General features: G+C 41.4%; 2 protein-coding genes across 7 annotated transcripts in view; one reads left to right on the forward strand and one right to left on the reverse strand.

The window, feature by feature from the left end:
- Nucleotides 1-20,922, reverse strand: part of Gycbeta100B (guanylate cyclase soluble subunit beta-1-like) — a 47,531-nt gene that overhangs the window by 3,247 nt on the left and 23,362 nt on the right. For all 4 annotated transcript variants that reach the window (XM_070282073.1, XM_070282074.1, XM_070282072.1 and 1 more), the window contains 2 exons: nt 19,031-19,188; nt 3,936-4,543 (listed from right to left, as the gene is read on the reverse strand). In XM_070282073.1, coding sequence (XP_070138174.1) covers nt 4,258-4,543; nt 19,031-19,188 — 444 coding nt within the window. In that variant the 3' untranslated portion in view covers nt 3,936-4,257. The remainder of the gene's footprint in view (nt 1-3,935; nt 4,544-19,030; nt 19,189-20,922) is intronic.
- stops (SOCS domain-containing protein stops) lies at nt 7,828-19,311 on the forward strand. 3 transcript variants are annotated; one of them, XM_070282078.1, is made up of 9 exons: nt 7,828-8,043; nt 8,430-8,864; nt 9,206-9,305; nt 10,398-10,507; nt 10,571-10,674; nt 13,343-13,438; nt 15,631-15,787; nt 16,077-16,195; nt 18,564-19,311. In XM_070282078.1, the coding sequence occupies exons 2-9, from the start codon at nt 8,646-8,648 to the stop codon at nt 19,003-19,005; spliced, it is 1,347 nt and encodes a 448-aa protein (XP_070138179.1). In that variant the 5' UTR covers nt 7,828-8,043; nt 8,430-8,645; the 3' UTR covers nt 19,006-19,311. The 3 variants fall into 3 exon arrangements, with proteins under 3 accessions (XP_070138179.1, XP_070138178.1, XP_017088617.2); XM_070282077.1 differs by having other exon boundaries at nt 7,828-8,035; XM_017233128.3 differs by lacking the exon at nt 7,828-8,043 and having other exon boundaries at nt 8,298-8,864.

The raw sequence follows: 20,922 nt of genomic DNA on the forward strand, positions 1-20,922 counted from the left end.
AGATTCTAGAAGCCTTAAAACTCAAGTCCCAGACTGTCTAGCAAACAGAATTTTCCAGTACCAAGACAACTGAGTCAACAACGATCAGGTTCAATTTGGTTTGGTAAACCCTTCTCAAATTGATTTGTTGTCGGCAGCATTTGGAGGCAAACTGGCTTGATTTGAGAGACGGCTGCAGTTGCAACGGCAGCTGCTCAACTTGGTGGCAAGGAAAGGCCAGGATGCAGCATATCGGTATGCAAATGAATGTCCTCAGTTTGCCGAGCAGGACCTGTCAGTGGCAAGAGCAAACGCGGGGAAAGTCAGTTAATGTTGTTGCCAACTTGTGCGTTGCTGGTTGTTCGTTGTCTGCAGTTGAATGTCGATTTTCTGCTTGTTGGAATGTTTACATTCGCTGCAACTTTAATTGAAATTAGTGCCGAGTTTTCGATTAAGCCACGCCTCGAAAATTTGCCAGGCAAATGTTGATCTGCGTCTGACAATGCGCCTCCTTTGAGTGTCCTTGTAGTTAAATTGCCCATCAGATGTAATTGCCAAGGGGAATCGTATATAGTAGCTCGACTACCTGACGGTGGAATGTCATCCTGCATCCTTGTATCATTTATTAATAAAGCAGCCGGAGCAATAAAACTTTTTTGTGCCTTGAGTCCCAAACTGACAGTCCAAACAGTAATCTAAATAGGAAAACTTTTATGTAGGTCCTGCCGAAAGAAAAAACTAAACATGCCAGGAAAGTTTCTGCCAAACACAATTTTCCGCCCGCACTCACTCGTATTCATGGCCTTTCCTACTTTCTACTTTCAAAGGCAAAAAGGCGGGATAATTCAATGAAGAAGCGAACTGCTCCTTTTTACTGCCAACATGTGGGTAATTTTTCCATCGAGTTTTCAGGTCAATCCTTTGGCAATACAGGGCGTATGCGTAATTCATCGGGCCAGGCTCTGTCTCTCATTATTGCCCAGTGCTAACGTCATCAGCATTATTACTATATAAGTGTTATTATGTCAAAACTTCCTTGGGTTAGCATAATATCCTTTTTCCTCCAGCTCCTTCCTATCCCTGCCGTCCTTGTAGCCTGCGCTTTCATTTATTCGTCTGTGAAGAGACGCTATGGGACTATGAGAAGCCTTTTGCCTCTGACATTTTGTCGTCGGCTCATCGCAATCATAATTTCCATCTTTATGAATTTTAAATGAGACAAGGAGTCGGCGGAGGACTCGGATTCTCCCTGCAGCTGACAAACTTTGCACGCCTGTCACTGTGAATTTCAACTAAATTTTTAATAAGATGCCCGCCTGGATGCCCAGACGCCCGGCATCTGCCCGGTTGCCACGCCCAATTGTCGCATAAGAGTTTATGCCGTATTTAGTTGGGTAAATATTTATTTGATTGGTGTTCCTGCTTCGTCGCACATCGGATTTGAATATATATTCTGTCTGTGAACAGGAAACGGAAATTGTGCGAGGTTGGCAGTATTGTCATCGATGCGGAAATGTAAAGAAAAATCTTTTTTCGTCGTTGTGAAGGATATACGTATGTATGTATATCCGTCTGGCTGATATGATAAATGATTCTGAAGTGGAACTGATGAGGCACGAGGAAAGCTCATTAAACGTAGAGTAAATGTATGAAGAGTGTTTTTATGCAACCGGCATTGCAATCGAGGATTCTTGACTCATTAAAAATAATTACACTCCCCAAGTGTTAGTCTTTAAAGTGGGGCGACATAGAATATATAAAAAATATAAAATAGGACAAAGCAGAAGACATGCCATCTAAGATGACAGCGAGCTTCCACTAGAGATGCCATAGCATTTGAAGTGCAGTAACTTAAAGAAATGTTTCACATAATATACCAAATTTACCATATTTGTATATACCGACAGAAAATAAGATTCAATTGATAAAATAAGAAAAGCAATATTAATTGTTGCGAATAGCAAAGCGAATTGTCCATTAATGGACAAACTTTCGGCTAGTAAATCTAGTGAGTGAGTGAACTCTTACTCATATCTAAAAATGAAATAGAAAATAATATAAAAAGAAAAAAAATCTCCATTAGCAGAAGTAACTTAAGGTTCCATAATTGCATAATGTGTAAAAAAATTATACAGCAAAAAAAAATGAAACTTTCTTTAATTTTAGACAACTAATAAGGGTGCAGATGTATAGTTAAACCACAAATACCAGAGCTTTGACTGTGACTGCGGTGGTAGACAGGGTAGGTTACTTATTGGCAATAAAAAAAAAAAAATTTATGAAGGACATGACGAAATTCAAAAAAAGGAATGGGACTAATATCTTTTTTATTCAATTGGAATAAAACAGTAAATAAAAAATATATTAGTAAAAACAACTAATTAATAAGAAAAGAAGACTTCCATTGGCTTTAAGTAAATTCACATAAACATACCAATAAGAAACCACGGTAAAATTTTAGATATTGCTCAAAATAAATATAAAATAAGGATATAAAAAATTTGAGCTGTACATGAAAAGAACATGAAGAAGATAGAGACCCGTGTTAAGAAACCAAAGGAAAAAAAAGAAAAAATATTAATAATCATTATTTTAAATCAAAAGTAAGGTGCGACCTATCTCACATTTTTTGAGGACCAGAGTCTGCTTAGTTGACGAGCTTGGTTTAAAAATTGCATAATAACCTTTCCTCAGCAGCTTGGAAGGCAGTGGCCTGAGACATATATTTTTCCAAATATATATAAAAATAAGGAATACAAAAAATAAAAATATATTAGCAAAAAAAACTTATTAATAAGAAAAAACTTTCATTGGCTTTGTAAAGTAAATTCACATAAACATACCAATAGTAGTATAAATAGTAAAATAAAAAAGTATGGAGATATGCTAAAGATACTGCTCAAAATAAATAAAAAAAAATAAGGCGCTTATTTGGTGGCAATATAATGTGCCGTCAATAAACCAATGTAAAAAAAATAATTATTATTTTAAATAAAAAGTGAGGAGCGACCTGACCCGGCCAGGAGCCAGGAAGCAACTGAACAAATTGGATGGGAATGGAAGACTACTTAGCTACTTAGACAAATTTGGCCTAAAAAATGCATAATAACCTACTGATGATTTGTTGGAATTTATTAGGACTTTTTGAGCTTTTCTGATATGGCAAGATTTAAATTTTTTTAATTGGTCTCACTATTTGGCATTTATTTGCCTCATGGTTCGAGCAGTTGGCGCGTTTGCTTAAATCAAATATTTGTTTTCAAAATATGTGTTAAATTGTATTCACCACCCGTCCCACTATGTCAACATCCTTCCACATCCTGTTTGCTTCATTCTGCGGTATTTTGCTTGAAATAGAACTCTGAGCTTGCAGCTTGGTTGGCCGAAAACTTTGTAAACAAAAACACACATCGAATAGATGCCAGGCATGAGGAGCTGGATCAGTAAGAGTATAAAATGGTAGGCGGGCAAGTGGCAGGAGCCGGGGGCGTGGCAGGACCAAAAAGGCTTTGCGCTTTCGCTGGCTCTGTTTATAAAATCTTCTTGCCGTCTCCGGGCAAGGCAGCAAGTTCAACAGAGAGATGTATATACATATTTAACTCTTTGGCATATTATGGCTTTTATATTGAGTTGTTTTGGTCTTATCTAGTTTACGGCCGAAAGGATTGGGCCATAACAAAATGGCATGGAACTTGTCGAAGCTCCACTCGAAATATATATTTGTTATGGGCGACATTGAAATTTGTTTCCAACTGTCGTTTGAGATAAGCGACCCGGTGTTCTAGGGCTAATTTCAGAGAAGGATCGGGGTGCATGGCCTGATAATGTGGCATAAATTACGTATACGCCGTGCGGTCACCGAAGAAATGTAAATCATTTGCAAAGTGACTGGGCTAAGTGGTGGGGCAACCGAGCAGCTGAGTGGTTGCAGATAGGAGAGCATTAACATAAATTACCTTGCACAACGATCCGAGCTTGTTCCAGTGCCAGCAGCCGCAATCACACAATGCCACACACACACATACATAAACACTAAGACTAAGGACGCCGGATGTGGGTTAAAGGATGCGGGATGCGGGTTGCGGGTTCTGAGTTTCAGGTTACGGGTGGCGGTGGCAGACAGGACAAATACAAAGGCATAGAAATGAAGTGGTTAAGTGGCCGACTTGCAGGACTTCCAGGACACACACACATACAGAAACAGACGGAGGAGTCACGCACGCAGTGGCAACTTTACAGGATGTTTCAGCAGCAGCAAGACGAATCCTTGCACATTTCCTATGTGCCTCCGGCGGACGAGGTACGTGACACGCTGGCATGTCCCCGCATCTGTGGGATAGGGCCGCCACTGGGCGCTGCAGTCGGCGTTGTCGGTTGCAGAAGCGGCGAGTCCAGGCTGCCGTTGCCCCCTCCTCCTGCGGCCAAGGAGCTAGGGACCGGAATACTGCTAGTGGCACGGGTCAGGAACCAACAGTCCATGGGCGTCGGCTTGCCCTTCATGATGACCGGTCCGCGGTACTCCAAGTTAAATGAATCATCCTGGTTGATCGGTTGACAGAGGAGTCTGCAAAAAAAAAAAAAGCAGAAGCGGAAAAAGAAACCATAAGTTATCAGTCGGGAGAGGGGATAAAAAACATTTTGATTTATAGACCCCTAGTTTAAAGGGAATCAGATGCTGACTCGATGAAATATTACTAATCTTTCGTTTCATTTTTTAGAGTTACATATATGTATATACTTACAAAAAATAAAACCTTTAAGAGTAACTAGACCTCTTAAGCTATAAAATACAAGTTTTTTTTAAGGATAACTTGCATTTAGAAACATGACTGATGTTAAGGACTAGCCTTGACTGGTTAGAATGCACTTCTGCACAGCATTATTCATTTCAATCTCTATTTCTCTCATAATAAATTGCAGTCATAATTTCTCCCTGTGCGACAATTCTCTACTCCTAGAAAGCATCTCATAAAATTATGTAGATTCGTTTTTATACCCACACACACACATGATAAGAGCTCATGTGCAACGGAAGCGGAATAAAAATTCGTCTGGCTTTGTGTCCATGCATTTCCGATTCCGTTGCCGACAACCGCAGCCCGCACACTTTGTTGCATTCACAGGGAGCCATTTATTTTCATATATTGACAGCCATTGCTAGCCAATGATTGCATATACATTTAATTCAATTTATACGCAACCTTTGCGGCTCCGAATAACCGGCATATGGCCACAATTGCATTGCCAATGACCGCCCTTTTAATTAGCGCTCAGGTGAGCCCTGATCAGATCAGCATATTGCCATATTTCTCTGGCCAACCAACCAGACGACCAGCACAAATATCCCTCATTTAATGGACTTCACTTAATTACCCTCCTTTTGAGTCCTTGGTAGCCGGTGGAGATTATTTTTGCTTTTCGCATGTATGGTATTTGCATATGCGATTAAGGCGAAGAACCCGAAAAGTCACTGCCAGACATTATTATCCTGCCGTCATCATCTCATCATCGCATTGCCTCTGCGATGGAACCGTGTGTGCGTTCTTAATTAATGTTTATGGCAGTGCTTAAATATTTACCCGACGCTTAATTGTCAGCCCAAATATTAAATGTGTAAATACTGCCACTGATGCCGCCGCCATATGCGGAGAGTGAGGGCCTGAATAATTTAAGCCAAAAATTGATATGTGTAGCTATATGCTGCATAAGCAAAACGTAATAGGAAAATGAGTAAACATTGTTTGCAATTATTATTTTAAAGCTCAAATAAATTCGTGTGAACACATAAATTTGCATTGCATGCGGAAGCTAACTCTTGCATTTTAAATGCCAGGAATAAATAAATATTTCACTTTATCGAAAAGGCCGAATTTCTATGAATCAAGAGCAACCAAGTTAAGCAGCAACTTAATCAAATTATCACTTAACGTTATTATCAAATTAAAATTAAATCCATGGATGTAGCAATGGATTATTATTAAATTTTCATTATTACATTATTAGTCAATATAAAATATTTATAAGGCAAAACATTGTTTTCTATCAAGCTTTAATATTTTCATGATCCTTTTATATTGACCTTGGGGATGCCCTTCCCCCAGGATAATTGCATTTCAATTCCATCACTTGTGGCCATTTTGGCCCCCTCATGCATTTTTCACATTTTGAAGGGGACCCCAACGAAAATTTGACAAAAAATCTAAAAAACAAGAAAGGAAAGCTAACTTCGGGCGGAGCCGAAGTTGATATACCCTTGCAGTTAAAACCGGAATATAGAATAGAATCTGTACCAAGTTCCAGCTTTCTATCTTCAAAAACACGAAAGTTGGGTCATTTCCGATCGTTCAGTTATATGGCAGCTATAGGATATAGTCGGCCGATCCTTATGAAATTTGGTAGGTTGGATCAACTGACCAAAAATAGAATCTGTATTAAATTCCAGCTTTCTATCTTCAAAAACACGAAAGTTGGGTCATTTCCGATCGTTCAGTTATATGACAGCTATAGGATATAGTCGGCCGATCCTTACAAAATTTGGCATGTCGTATTATTTTTGCCGTATAAAATTTGAACTCTCTAACTCTAAAAACAACGAAGTTATACCATTTCCGATCAATCAGTTATATGGCAGCTATAGGATATAGTCGGCCGATCCGGGCCGTTCCGACTTATATACTGCGTGCAAAGGAAAGAAGGGTGTGTGCAAAGTTTCAAGACGATAGCTTTAAAACTGAGAGACTAGTTCGCGTAGAAACGGACAGACAGACAGACGGACAGACGGACAGACGGACATGCTCATATCAACTCAGGAGGTGATCCTGATCAAGAATATATATACTTTATAGGGTCGGAGATGTCTCCTTCACTGCGTTGCTCACTTTTGACCAAAATTATAATACCCCCTGCAAGGGTATAAAAATTGTTGGACGGATTTAGATGCAGATTGGTAGAGAATCGATCTACAAATCGATTAAGGTATTCCGTTTAATAATCGGATGTGTTTTGGCAAAGATATAGCCTTCACCGTTGGCCCCCTCATACATTTTTCACATTTTGAAGGGGACCCCACAGAAAATTTGACAAAAAATCTAAAAAAAAATTGTTGGACGGATTTTGATGCATATTGGGAGAGAATCGATTTAGAAATCGATTAAGGTATTCCGTTTAATAATCGGATGTGTTTTGGCAAAGATATAGCCGATGGCCATATTGGCCCCCTCATGCATTTTTCACATTTTGAAGGGGACCCCACAGAAAATTTGACAAAAAATCTAAAAAAAAATGGTTGGACGGATTTTGATGCAGATTGGTAGATCGATCTACAAATCGATTAAGGTATTCCGTTTAATAATCGGATGTGTTTTGGCAAAGATATAGCCATTACTGGTGGCCATATTGGCTCCTTGGGCATTTGTCACATTTTGAAGGGGATCGATGATGATCCCCAGATGAATCGATTGAATGTAACACAGAAGAACTCTGAAAGATTTTTCTGAAAAAGCGAATGAAATTTGTAACAAAAGTCGTATGTATTTAAAAATTTTGTTATTATAAAATTATAAACTTTTTTAAACCTTTTTTTTACCATATACACATTATTAAAATAACCAAAAAATGTTTTTTACTTTTGAGACCGTGGGCCAGATATAGAAATACACTTTTAATTGTCATCTAATATCGTTTTATATATATGAACCACATATTAAATTAGTTTAACGCTCTCCAGGCAGCAAGAGAGTAAGGGTGGTGAGGCAGAGAGAAAGTGGGCTGGAATAAGGGAGAGCAGGTAAACAGCTGAGCGCTTTTACAATTTTGTTTAGTTTATTTTTTTCAGACCGACGGACCTAATGTGGGGTGCTCTCAGTGCTTTGAAAAATTGTTTGAAAAATTGTGAATAATTGCGCAATTCAATCATTTTACGTCTAAAATAAAAGGCCTCGTATACCATTGAACTATAATCCTGTTCAAAAAATTGAAGTGGCCATTGAAATCTACTTGTGCGCTTGTAATCAAACACCTGTTTGCCAATTGCCGGTTATTGAACGAATAAATAAAGGTTAAAATGTACATATAGTGGTTTGAATTGCTAGGGAATATTTTATTGTGGATAAATATAAGCCTGCTTAATAGTTTTTCATATCATTTCACTTGTTAATCGCTTGTTTATGTTTATCGCATGTTTTCATTGTTTTGATATTTTCTCTCCACATCGTTGCCAGCTTGAAAAAATCAATAGCGAGAGAAAGGCACAAAAAGAGAGTACTCTCTCACCCCAAAATTCATGGGACTTTCTCTTTTAAATTATAACTGTTCATTCGCCGCTTCTGTTCGGGAGTTTTTCTAACGGCATTTGACAAATTTAAACTTTCGGAGGGAAAAAATAAACGTTTTTATTTATAATTTTTTTCTCATTAAATTAAGTGAGTTTTTTATGTGAAATGTTTTTGCAGTTGCTAAAGGCTTTCCAGCGGCTCGTAAGTCAATTAAAAAGTCAATTTGTGTGGGTTCGCTGTTGGTTGCCAATACCGTTGCATTTGTACGGTTTCCGGCGGGAAACTGAGTCACGAACACGGTTACGGCTACGGGTGAAGGAGAAGGTACGGCAAGAGCCCGGACAACGGTCCGGTCACCAGTCCGATTGGCGCATATCGCGTCGTCATCTGGTCATGGACTTCATATTCGAGTGCTTCTTTGATGACACCTTCGCCCAGATCACCCGGAACGGCCTGCAGGATCGCCAGTCTCGCCGGGATGTCCTGGACCACCTTAGCGCCATCATCAAGGGCTGTAGCGAGGGCCAGAACACGCAGACGGACGAGGTGGCGGCCATCGCGGTGACAGCCGCCATGAGGTTCCATCGTCTGGCCAAGGAGCAGAATGGAAAGGTAACGCACTTGAATGTCTAAGGGCTTGGTTTTTTTTTTTTTTAATTTTCCAAGATTTTATACAAGCGCACAGTCTCTCAAATATTTTTAGTTTATGAAAACAATGCTCAACAAAGGCGGTTTCCATTTTTAATAAAACAATATTCCCCCAAAAGAAGTTATTAAAAATTCTTTGAAATGGAATCCCTTTTCTTTTTGTCGAAATTCTTTTCCTATTTAATTATGTTTCCATTTTGTCCATCTCTGTTTGAGCATCCTTTGGCAATTATACCTAATTCATATTGGAACGCTTTGTGACCTAACCTAACCTAAATGAATCTGTTTCGTACCGTTTCCCACAGGTATGCCTCATGGGCAAGTATCACAACATCCTGTACATCGGACTGCGCACCTGCTGGGATTGGGGAGTGCGCGACTCCGAGGTGGTCGTTCAGCTGCTGGGTAAGCCAAACGCAAAGTCGGAGCAAACTCAAAGCGGCAGCCCAACTAAATAATTTAATTTATATGCATATGTATGCGGTGGGACATTCACTGGGTGTGCACTGAGAAAAACTTTGGACTGAGTCATAAAATAAAAAAAAACATTTAAAAGTCGAGCTCTCTACTTTCAAAGAAATTTAAAATCTATTCAAGAGCTCTAAAATATTTTTAATCGGATAAGTTAAAAATATCAAACTTTTCCTAGTGTATTTTGTGTTTCTTTGCCTTGTATCCTGTGTATATGCGTATTTGTTTGGGGCGTGCCTGTTTGCTTTGCATATTTTAATGAATATTATCCCATCGCATCAGATTATTACGCTCATAAGCAGGCTGACTGGCTGGCTGGCTGGCAGTTTTAACTTTAATCACGTGTTTCTGCTAATTGCGTTAAGAAAGTGTTGCTAATGTTGTTTTGCTGCCGCTGCATCGTAAAACTTGTAAAGTGCCCTAAAGTGTTGCAAGTTATTTGGGGCAGACGTATGTATACGTATACGTAGGGCTGTGTTAGGCTCTAATTAAAATGCTGCGTAAAGTTTGCCAGGCAGGGAATGTGCCAGAAATTAATGGCGTGCCTCTGTCATGGGATCTGGACTCGTGTGCAATAAAACTTTTGCTCCTTGTTTGTCCTGTCCGCACATCCCTGTTTTGCTGCCTCATTGTGTTGTCGGTTTTTTGGGGGCATAAGCCCCCCTCCAGCTTCTCACTTTGTTGCTTGCCAACCTTGTTGGTTGGCAAACATTTTCGGCAACCAGTTTCCGCTTTCCACTGACTTCATTTCATGAGCCAAAAGCCAAAAAGCCAAAGAAACCGAAAGCCAAAAGGAGTCAGCCAAGCAGCAACAAGTGCATCTACGTAATTAGCTTTATTATGACGGCTGCCGCTGGGATTTGATGACATTATTTAACCGTTTTTTTGCTGCATAAAATAAAAGCCACAATTTAATTCTGGAGCGAGATGTTCTAAGCTGAATTTAACGACAATTTTATTTTTTAATATTCCTAAAATGGTAAGATTAGATCTAGTTTTTAATTTTGAATGAAATCCCTGTTTTAGTGGCCATCTATGAGTGTGAAAAGACTTTTGAAAGGATTTTTTTGGGCGCACTTTTTGGACCACATGCCCCGCACTTCATTGCCGGCTGGCGCAGCGACTTTCAGGACCAGGTGAGAAGTGTCAAGATCCCTTTTATCCCTTTTGAGGTACTCATGTTAGCCCTTTGTTTCCAGAACGAGAATGTCCGGGCCATGGTTTACTTTTTGAAGCATGCCACACGCGAGAAGCTCACGCTGCCCGTCTGGATTCCGCGCTTTGAACAGGAGCGACAGCTCAGGTGAGTTCTCGCCAAGTTTGGCTTTCTCCTTGCGCTTTCACTCATGCTTTCTCCGCCTGGATTTCACGTGCCACACTTTTTTCTGCCTCGGGCAATTTTCACACTATCCGGGTTAATTGGATGGTCTGGTGGGATGACAAGTGGAGCTCTCTATTTGCGAGAACAGATTGTTCGTACAACATGACATTTATGACTCTCTTTTAGGATGAATGGATCTGAATACATGGTTTCTAAGTCATTTTGGCTTTGATTTCAGAATCCTTCTGGTCTCTACTCAAAATTATTTCTTAAATCATTTACCCTTTAAACAAGTAAACCTTTCCGTTCCTTAATTGTAATTACTATAGAAGTTGTACTGAAAATAATTATGCTTTTGAATGAAAATGGGATGCCATAAATAACCTCTGGGAATATACAAGAAGAGTGTGAAAAGTAACGAGTAACCAGAGAAATGAAAGGATTTTAATTAAATTAATACATCAGCCATTGTTGTGGCGACGTGTGGGTGTTTGTGTGTGCTTCTGCCACAATTGAGTGAAAGATGGCGACACTCTGCAACCACACAGACAGATACACTCTCGCCCACAGATACAGATTCAGATTCAGACTCAGATTCAGGTTGAGATTCCCTCAGACAATGGACGGGTTGTAGCGGCTCTCAATCACTTTTTCTCGTCGGGAATGCTGTCACTTCCACTGGTAGTGCCCCATGTAGTGTGGTGGTGTCATGTATAATTAAGATTTTCATTTGCAGTATGCTATGGGGTCGGTCGTCTCATTTTCCTGCAGCTTCTGAGATGAGATTTATGCACATGTGAGGGTGTCACTGATGCGATAAGCTGAAAACCAACTGGCAGCGTTGTAAACCTTTTGTTATTTCGGCTTTGTTCGGCAGCACTCCGGAGGATTAAAGTCAAAAATGCGTGTAATAAGCGCACAAAGCTTTCTCAACCCCACCACGCCCACTAAGCTATACAGACCCCATCCGCACATACTCCCACTACCCACTGTTTGCACTGCTTGAACCAACAGAAGACAAAAAACTGACTGGCAAACATTAAGACGACATTTATGATGCCCTCTCGCAAAGGCAACGGCAACGGCAGCCCAACTCATGAATAAGCGTTAATAGCTGCAAATGTATGTGCTGAAGGGGCATCTATATAGTACAAACATATGGGTTGGGTGTGTGTTTGGAGAGCAAGCAATGTGACAATAAACGTTTTGGCCAAATGCCGTTAGAGCTGCATAAATCAGCCATGAAGCAACATATTGGCAAGACACGCTCTTAAAGACAGCATACGGAAAAGTTATCTAATTTAAGGTTGTCAAGATTTCAAGGCTTATATTTTTGGCTATTTCAAATGAATCTTTAAATAATTCGAATAACATTTTAAGCTTAAGCATTAGAAGCTGTTCTTTGCTTAAAAGGCCTCACAGACACCCCTGTCGTTTGTATTTAATTATTCATAAAATGTGCAATAATGAAATGCAATGCTGAAGTAATTATTACGCTTCTCCAGGCACACCATAAAGCTATTAAGATAGTTGACTTAATGACTCTCCGAATAAATTAATGCATTTGAGAAGTAAAATTGCATTAAGCAGGGTTTACGGTCCTGGCCGAAAGAACTTACTGTTGAGACAGTTATTACGAGCTAATACCCCTCTAAATGCAGCATTAGACGAGAATTCGTTTTGTCAGCCACCCTCCATCAGCTGATTAAATTGTTAATGTTTGATTTTACGGGTAAATCTGTTCCGAGTGGCAGAAGCTTATAGCTTTCAGCTGACAGTTGATACAGAGAATATATATCCTGAAAATCCTGAGAACTGGCAGGCTATGGGCTATGAGAGTGTCATTGAGGAACTGTCACGGGATGCGAGTTGCAAATGTCTTGATTCTTGGTGGGACCCGTTTTTATCGCTGCCAATAAAACGCAAATGAATTTGCTAAGGCAATTTCCACGCTGCCACGCCAAGGATGTGAGGATGCTGGCTCAAAATGCGCTTATCGTCTGCTCAGCAGCGTAGGTGTAAGGCTGTCACTGACGCTGTGTGGGTTACTTCCGGTTTATTGTGGTTTTTGCGCTTTTATTTGCCTACTTTTATGCGTAGACATAAAAGCCCAACAAATACGTTGGTGTTAGTGTGTGTGGGTGTGGTTGTGTGGGTGTGTGAGTTAGTAAGTGTGAGTGTATTGTGTCGCAAATGTGTCTTAAGTGCATTGTACATGCTAATGCTTGAATGGAGACAAACGCCTTCCATTCACTTGCCACATTACGTATACGCAATGTTAAAACGAGCATGCACTGAGAAGAAATGCTGATTTGTGTTTCTAATTTGGAGAAATAAGGGATACTTTTTTTATAGGAAAAGTTTTTATCTAGCAACTGCTTGAAGCTTTTATCTCCTAAACTTTCCAACAAAAACTAAAATCCTTTTTTTTTCTTGTACTGGTCCATGGCTGGTGGGAGAAAAAGCAACAAGCTGAAGCTTAATTGAGGTCTGGACTCATTTTCTCAGCTCCTGTGCTGTGTCCTGCTAATGTGCAGAGCCCATTTTGCCTGTTGCCCATTAAAGCTGCCACAAGTTTGGCCCTAGCTTAACTTTGGCCATTTACCCGCCCTAATACTGACTTTGTTCTTTGTTTTCTGTTTATCCGTAGATTCATTGATGTGCCCATTGAGTCCTGCGGAAGATCCTCGCCTCTACGCATTGCCCTGCAGGCGAATGCTCCCGAGCTGCTGCTCATACTGCTAAGGTGAGTTGCTACACATCCTTGAATGGAATGAGGCGGATTAATTCCAAGGAGCTGCAAGGAAGCAAGGAAGTGCTGGGGACTGCCACTTCAATTAGCGCGAAATATGCAAAGCGGTCGCCACTTGGCGGCGCCGCAATGTATGCAACATAAAGTACAAGACGCTTAGCATAAGCAAGTGGTCGCCCAGGCCACAAACAAAAAAAGGAAACGCCAAGAAAAGAAGATGGGGCCCGCTAGTGGGGGGCCGGGGGTATGAGAAATAAAAGAAAAAATTATCATTAAATATGAAAGACGCTGCCAAAGCGAATTTGCATCACAAGGCGGTCGCCGGCGAGTCTCAGGGCCCCCTGAGTTGGAACCCAAAAAGCAGCTTGTAAAAAGTTACGAGCATGCACTCGGCGACAGCAAGAACAACAAGAGGCGCGTCCTCAGCCGAGATTCATAAATTTATATGTAAACGCCTGCAGTTTTCCCCTTGTCCTTCGTCCTTGACTTTCGGTCCACCCTCTCAGCTGCCAACCCGGCCAACCTCCCCCGAGTGAGCCTCGCCTCCGCAATTTATTGTTTCTTAACTTGATATCGCGGAACGGGCGGCGGCGGCGGCAACTGCCACGCCCCATTGCTCGCCCAGCCATTTTGGCTCGGTTTTCAATTTTTGATGCAGCGCCAAAAAGTATGCTTTGCATAAAATGCGAATATTGATTGCAGGCCAAAAAGGCAAGTCACAACAAAGTATCTTCCAAGTGGAAGAGGATTCTGGGTGGCAGAATGGCTTGGCTGGGATGGCAGGACTCTTCGAGCGAAAGTTTCTGTCAGCAAGTCGCGGCCGAGATGCTTGGGCTGTCAAAGTTTATCTTGAAGGTTGACTGGCAGGCAGCTTGAATTTCATTAGATAGTGGTTTGATCAAGAAATTATTCCATTTCGGAAGGGTCTTTCATATTGGAGTAGCTTCCTGGTAACACATTGCATTCTATATGGTAGACTCTAAGCAAATTTTAATGAAAAAAAAAAAAAGATTTGGATTTTGGATTAATTAATTACAAAAGTGAAATAGATTTCTTAGTTTTGGGCCTTTCTAAAGCCCCTTAAAATTTAAAATTTAAAATTTTGTTTAACATCCCTGCTCCAAAATGAGAAATACATTGAGACTTTGAGGCAAAGGCTGGGCGCATTATGAGGCAAAAGGGCATCCTGGCCTGCGAATTCCGCATGAGATTGAGATTCCTACCAGCTGTGCTGATTGCGCCCAGCAAATTGCAATTGCAATTGGAATGGCGCTGGCTTCGATTGATGGCAAATGTTTGAGTTTGGCTTGCCAATTCCCCGCTGGCCGTTCTCCCCTTTCTCTGGCCCCGCCCCCGATGCCGATTCTCTGGAGAATTCAGACGGGGAGGTGGGTGCGTTTTGTTGTTGATTTTCGTGTTTCTGTTTTCTGTGTTTTCGGTTTCTGCGTCGTCGCCTTTCCGCCTCGAATGATTTCGGTTCAGATGCTTCAGTTACTGATGCTGATGCGGCCATAAATTTTCGATATTGTTTCGCTTTTGTGTGTTTTAATTTGCGTTTCGCTTTTCGCTTTGCTGCATTTTCCATTTGAAATTGGCCATAAAGTATGCAAATGAATACGGTGAGATGGTCTTTTTACTTTTTATCCACTGCCAGATACAATTTGCTCATATTTTTCCGAGTGCGCTGCAAAAGTGATTTACTTGTGCATAATTGCGTATACGCCGTGGTGGCCGAATCATTGTTTATGCGATGTCGGATGGAAAAAGAGCAAATAAATAACTGAAACCTATAAATTAAAATGCTTATCGAGGCCGCGAGCGGGTGGACAGATTTTTGACAAACATTTTCAATTTAAAAAGTGACAACCTTGTGCTGGTGCCACATAAACATGCCACACTTTGCACTTCATTTGCCATTTGCACAGGTCCATCGGCTCCTCCATTTTGTTGCACCATGTAGTGGGTCTGTTGCACAACGGACACAACCGCGAGGCATGTCTGTTCATTATTTCATTTGTACATTGCGTTTATCGGGCCATCTAGCATTTATTACGCCCCCACCTTTCCACCCCGTCTGGCCCCTTCAATAACCGCAAGCAAACCAACTACGTGCTGGCAGCTTGTATCTCATTTGCAAACAGTTACCGTTGCCACAGTCTCAACCTCTGACCTCGACACTCTTGCAGATACGGCGCATCACCACAGCCACCGGACGGAGGCACCTCCGTAATTATCGCGCTGCTCGACAAACTCATCGAAAATGGCCGCAATTACAGCTGCGAACTGATCATGTGCCTCAAGTTACTGCTACGAAATGTGGCAATGATAGAGATGCCTTTCAAGGTGAGTTAGTAATTAAAGGAGGAATTTAATTAAGGCCAGAGTTATGTAAGGCAACTTGATTCTTGAGTCCAAATTAATTGATTGAAATTGTAAAAAAAATTTAAAAGCTGGAATTAAAGTTTATTAAAACTAACACCTTAAATTAGGCAGCTTATAACCTGCTTTTAATGATTATTTTACTAAGTATTCACTAAACACCCGGATATTAAGCATTTCCTTGTAATAACAATGCCTTAACATCAAAATATAACAATGTCCTTCCCAACCATTTCTATTTTGTCCCTTGCAGCCCCTATTGTATGGCGCCAGAAGGGAAATGTTTTTCGAGCGCTACGGTCGCCTTTTGATGGACAAAATTATTGGGAAGGAACAGGTCTATGGAGTGCCCACCCTCCGACATTTATGCCGGTAATTATCAACTTTGAACTGTCATTTGTTCGTTGGCGGAAGAGGAAACTCCCTCGAACACTTGACTTTGTGACTAACAATGAGTGGGCCTGGTCTGGCCTGGCCTGTGTGGTCTCCGTGAATGCCGGATGGTAAGAGATTAGGGCGGGCCGAATGGAGTCTGACAGCCATAATAAGTTTCACTTTTTTATTCAATTACTTTGGCTTAGTTGCCGCCATGTCCTCCCCAGCTCCGTTCGCCACGGCTGCTTAACTTTCTACGGGCAGACAATTCTGTGATAAGCCCCAAAAATGAAATAAGCATAAGACACACGGAGGCCCAGCTGACTGGTTGACGAACTGACAAACTGACAAACTGACAAGCTGACTGACTGACTGGGTGGCTGAATGACAAACCCCTGACTCCGCCAACTGGCAGTTTCTTTTCAGGCTGCCTTTGTCATGTGGCTTAATGCAAGTTGGCCTTTCTTTCATGAATTTTGTGTCAAATTCGGGTCGAAACTTTGTCGCATGCCTCACTGGCTTTCTGGCCACAAATTATACGTGCTAGTCAAATGTCTGTTGGCCATGTTAATGAATTAAATCGATGCGAATTTCTTTGCCACTTTGATCGTTATTTAATCGAGAAGTTTTGTCAGCCAGGCTGTCTTTTAATTCAATAAGTTGGCATTTGCTGTTGACACGGCCCCAATATGGTTTCGATTCTATCCACATATATGCTATGCGGTGTGTGGTAGGTAAAAATACAAACGTATGTGGCACATATATTTGCGTAGCGCTTGATGGTGACCCGGTGTGGGTACACAAATAGCAAAAATACGAATTTATTTGCCTCCATCCGCTCACGTGTCGCAAAAATGTCCATTGACTTTGGCTCTCGTTTCAACTGAGAGTCGTTGGCCAGTTTTTCCCCAGTTCCAGTTTGTTTGCCAGTTTGTTTTCCTTTGGCCAATGTTTGCTGGGGCAACTCGCGATCTTGGCCTGCATTCTGCACAGAATGAACTTAAAAGAGAGCGCAAGGGTAAAAATATTGCTTAATCTGATTTTGTTTTTAAGCTTTAATAGGATTATAGCTTATCCCATGTATGCTTTTATAACAGGAATTTGTTTCGTTTCAAATTGTAATTTTCTTTTGAAATTAGTCTTCAGTTGTTTCACTGTACTTGTGATTGAGTTGGCGTCCTCTTGCCGAGGCTTCAAGTACTTCTGGCTGGCTTCAACCCTTTCCATTTTTTTTTGTGGATTTGATTTATATGGTCTGCGACAGTTCCTTTGGCCGTTGCTCGTATACTCGTAATTTGTAATTTCAATTTATGCAAATATCCTGGCAGTCCGGTCTGATTGCATGCATTACACATTACGCATTCCTCATTTCGCATTGACCTCAATCAGAGCCCGAGAGCCGAGCCAATCTGATGATGGTCGTCATAAGCGTATGAAGGAATTGCGCATACGCCCCGTAATCCCGACTTCCGGCTGCCCATTCGAAAGCTTTTTGTTCGTCTTTTTATGGCTGCTCAGTGGCTTTCCCTCGCTCCCATTTATTTCCCCCCACGGAAATGTGACAGCTTGCTTTATTGATTGGTCGAATTTGTCGGTGGCCATAAAAAAGTGCCCAAAATATGAAGCGAACACGGAAACTTGGAGGGACAAATTAACATGGACATAAACTGGGCCCCCTAAGGATCTCCTTGGCAGCCGATTAGCATGTTGTTAGTCCTATCCTGTCTGCACTTTATGAGGCCAATTTTTGGTGGCATGCTTGCGAAGAATTTCGGACAAGTTCTTAGTTATCAAAGCCACTTTAGAGCCGGTTTCACATACGCGGCAACTTTTCCAAAAGCTTTCTCTGCAGTACTAAGTGACGCAAGAAAAAAAGTGTATTCTCTGCCAATATCCGCTACTTTAACTTCTTCCTTGGGTTGCGACAGCCAAGTTTACTGAAAGTTGTGGCCCTCGTTCTTGGTTTTTTTGTTGGCCAGGCTTCCTTTCACTCACGCGAAAAGTTTTAAGCACATGAAGTTAGTTTGCTGCGCGGATTTTTCTCCTCACTAGCCGTATGAGCTTATTGTGGGAAACTTAAATTAATTTATGAAACATCCTGCTGAGATTGACAGGACCAGTGCCTAGAGCCAGCGCCAAACAGTCTTCAGATAGTCCAAACAAAAAAATTCTTATCAGCGGACTATTTTGAAGTTTTAAGATTGTTTTTTAGAGGAAAGGCGTCATAAGAACTGGGGAAAATGTGGGCTTTTGGTTGGGAAAAAATAATTTTCTTTCAATTTCTTCAAGTTAGAAGACTTGAGAGTTTCTTAATATATTTAAAATAGTTAAGTCTTAAATAATATATTATTTTCTATTTCTACAGCTGTGGCATTCGGGATGTCCTGCGGAACCACAACCAACTGCCCAATGGAATAGACACTCTGAGGCTGCCAAAGCGCCTGCAGCGTTATATTGACCTCACCGAGGAGCTGGAAGGTCCTGAAAGTAGGGGGCCCGACTCGGAGTCGGTCCTGCCACCAAAACCAAAGCTTGCTGTGGACTTTCCCCGGATGCCGACCATTAGCAGCGTGGAGGAACAGAGTGAGGACGAAAGCGAGAACCATGTGCAGCTCCTCGAGGCTGTAACGGATGCGGAAAAGGCTGCCGTGGCGGCCTTCGTGGCCACCAGCGACGGAGCAATTACGCCGGAGGCCAAGCAGGCTGCGGTGGCCGCCTATGTGGCCGCCTGCCCGCCGGACTTTGACCCCGACCTGCCACCCGATTTCGATCCCGATTTCCCATCCATTTCCGGTAAGCTGAGCTAACACTGGGCCAGTGGCTAAAACTCACCTGTAGGTCTCCTCACTGACGTTAATGCGGCCCGGAACACCCGTGGTCTCCGTCCGGCTGGTAAGGTTAACCGTGTTGCCGAAGAGACAGTAACGTGGCACTCGGTTACCAATAACGCCCGTCACTACTTCTCCAGAGTGGATGCCTATGGTGATTTGCTAAATAAAAGAAGGAAAATATATATATATAAGATAGAGCAACATGAAACAAAGAATTTATAATCGGAGTTTGTAAGACGAGAATTTATCTAGAAAATAAATAGCTTTCGAGCAGAAAGGGCACTTCATTGCGCTAATAAACTTTCGTTGGCAAGTCCCATCATCAACACCAGAAAAGTTCCCAACCGCAACGGAATGTTGCTGGCACAACCAGGCGAAAGTTGCCACAATTACTTTCCAAAAACTTGCAGCAGTAGTCGGAGTACGAAAAAGTTTTCTTTAATTAAATTTAAAACGAAATGAGCGTTGGCCAAAGTAGAGAAAAAGGACTCGCAAAAAAAGGACTCGCACTTTCGCCCCACATCCATGAACCTAAAAGTCCTCGTTAGTAGGTGACGATGTTGAAAATGGGGATAAAGGGGTGCTGGGATAAAGGGTTCTCTCAGCCAAGAGAATATGTGAAAAATGGCTAAGAGCGCCAACAGTTGGAGATAAAACCGAAGGACGAAAGCTGTAATTACCAAAAAAACATTACATAAAACTAATTGCCAAGGCAGCAGGGTACGATAAGCGAGCAATATTTCGAAACTTTTCGGGTCCGGAAGGACTTGGGAATTTCGCCGAAATTTCGCCAATCAGTTGTTGAAATCCAATCAGTGTGAAATGCATTTCTGTTTAATGATTTATCAGTAAGTCTGCAACAAAAGACAATCATTTTTTGTTTTGATTAAGTAATGAAGGGAGAAGAGTAACTTTTCTGGCAAAAATCAAATCAAATCTAACTTTAATTTTTCTGGGATTCAAAAACAAGGTAAAAAGACCTTAAAAAGACCTCCGTTGTTTAGTTTATTTTTAAATTCCATCTCATGGAAAATTTTTTTTTTAGTGCCCTGTATAGGTATATAAAATTCATGGTAACTGCAGTTTCTTTTTTGTTGAAAAACCAAATCAATATTTATGAACTGCAAGCACAGGAAGTAGCCAACAAAGCATTTGGCAAACAAACGCTGGGAGAAAGTGGGTGGTTTTAGTGGAGAAAGTGGAAAAGCTGAACAAAGTTTTTTGCATGAAGAAAAACATCGGAATAATTGGCTTCATAAACCGAGGGACTAACGGCGGGATGATTCGTTGGCTAAAAGCTGGCTGGGAGCTGGCTGGAAGCTGCTGTTTCTGCTTTTTATCGAAACTTAATGAAGCGCAAAATGACGCCAGTGGCGCTAAAGGAGGGCAGAAGGATACTAGCAAAAAAAAAATGGATAAAATGGAACAGAAATACTGAGCAAGGACAGTGCAACAGGCTCCACTTTCGCTCGTGTCCCAGTTTTTTTGTGAGAAGCTTGTTAATTGCATTGGGAGCGATCCATCAAATGTTGACTCGCCACGGCTATACGTGTCCCGTCTCGAATTCCCCCTTTTTTTTTGGTCAGACATCTAGGCATCTGAACTTCCGTCTAAATTACCAAAAGCAATCAGTCAAATGTGAAATACTGACAACCACAAAAACTGCAGTTCTCGGAGGCAAGGACAGATGGAAATATGTAGTGCGGGTTGTGGTGGGACGAGATGGATGATCTTCGAAGAGAAGAGTTCCTTCGAGCGTCGGGCAAGACGATAAGGTAATGGAATTTTAGTAACAGAAAAATAACAACAACATCAAGAACAAGAACTCTGACAATAAAGCCAAGTGACACGAGCCCCAGCAAGAGTTTTCTGTTTGTGTCTGCAGTTAAGACT

The sequence above is a fragment of the Drosophila bipectinata genome, chromosome 3R (genome assembly GCF_030179905.1).
Source record: "Drosophila bipectinata strain 14024-0381.07 chromosome 3R, DbipHiC1v2, whole genome shotgun sequence".
Classification (NCBI taxonomy): Eukaryota; Metazoa; Arthropoda; class Insecta; order Diptera; family Drosophilidae; genus Drosophila; species Drosophila bipectinata.

What these genes read in the sequence shown, in the direction of transcription:
- stops (XM_017233128.3), top strand. Translation starts at nt 8,418, where the DNA reads ATGTTTTTGCAGTTGCTAAAGGCTTTCCAGCGGCTCGTAAGTCAATTA. An exon ending in CCAAGGAGCAGAATGGAAAG is followed by an intron (nt 8,865 to 9,205) that starts GTAACGCACTTG and finishes CGTTTCCCACAG; the next exon opens with GTATGCCTCATGGGCAAGTA. An exon ending in TGATAGAGATGCCTTTCAAG is followed by an intron (nt 15,788 to 16,076) that starts GTGAGTTAGTAA and finishes TGTCCCTTGCAG; the next exon opens with CCCCTATTGTATGGCGCCAG.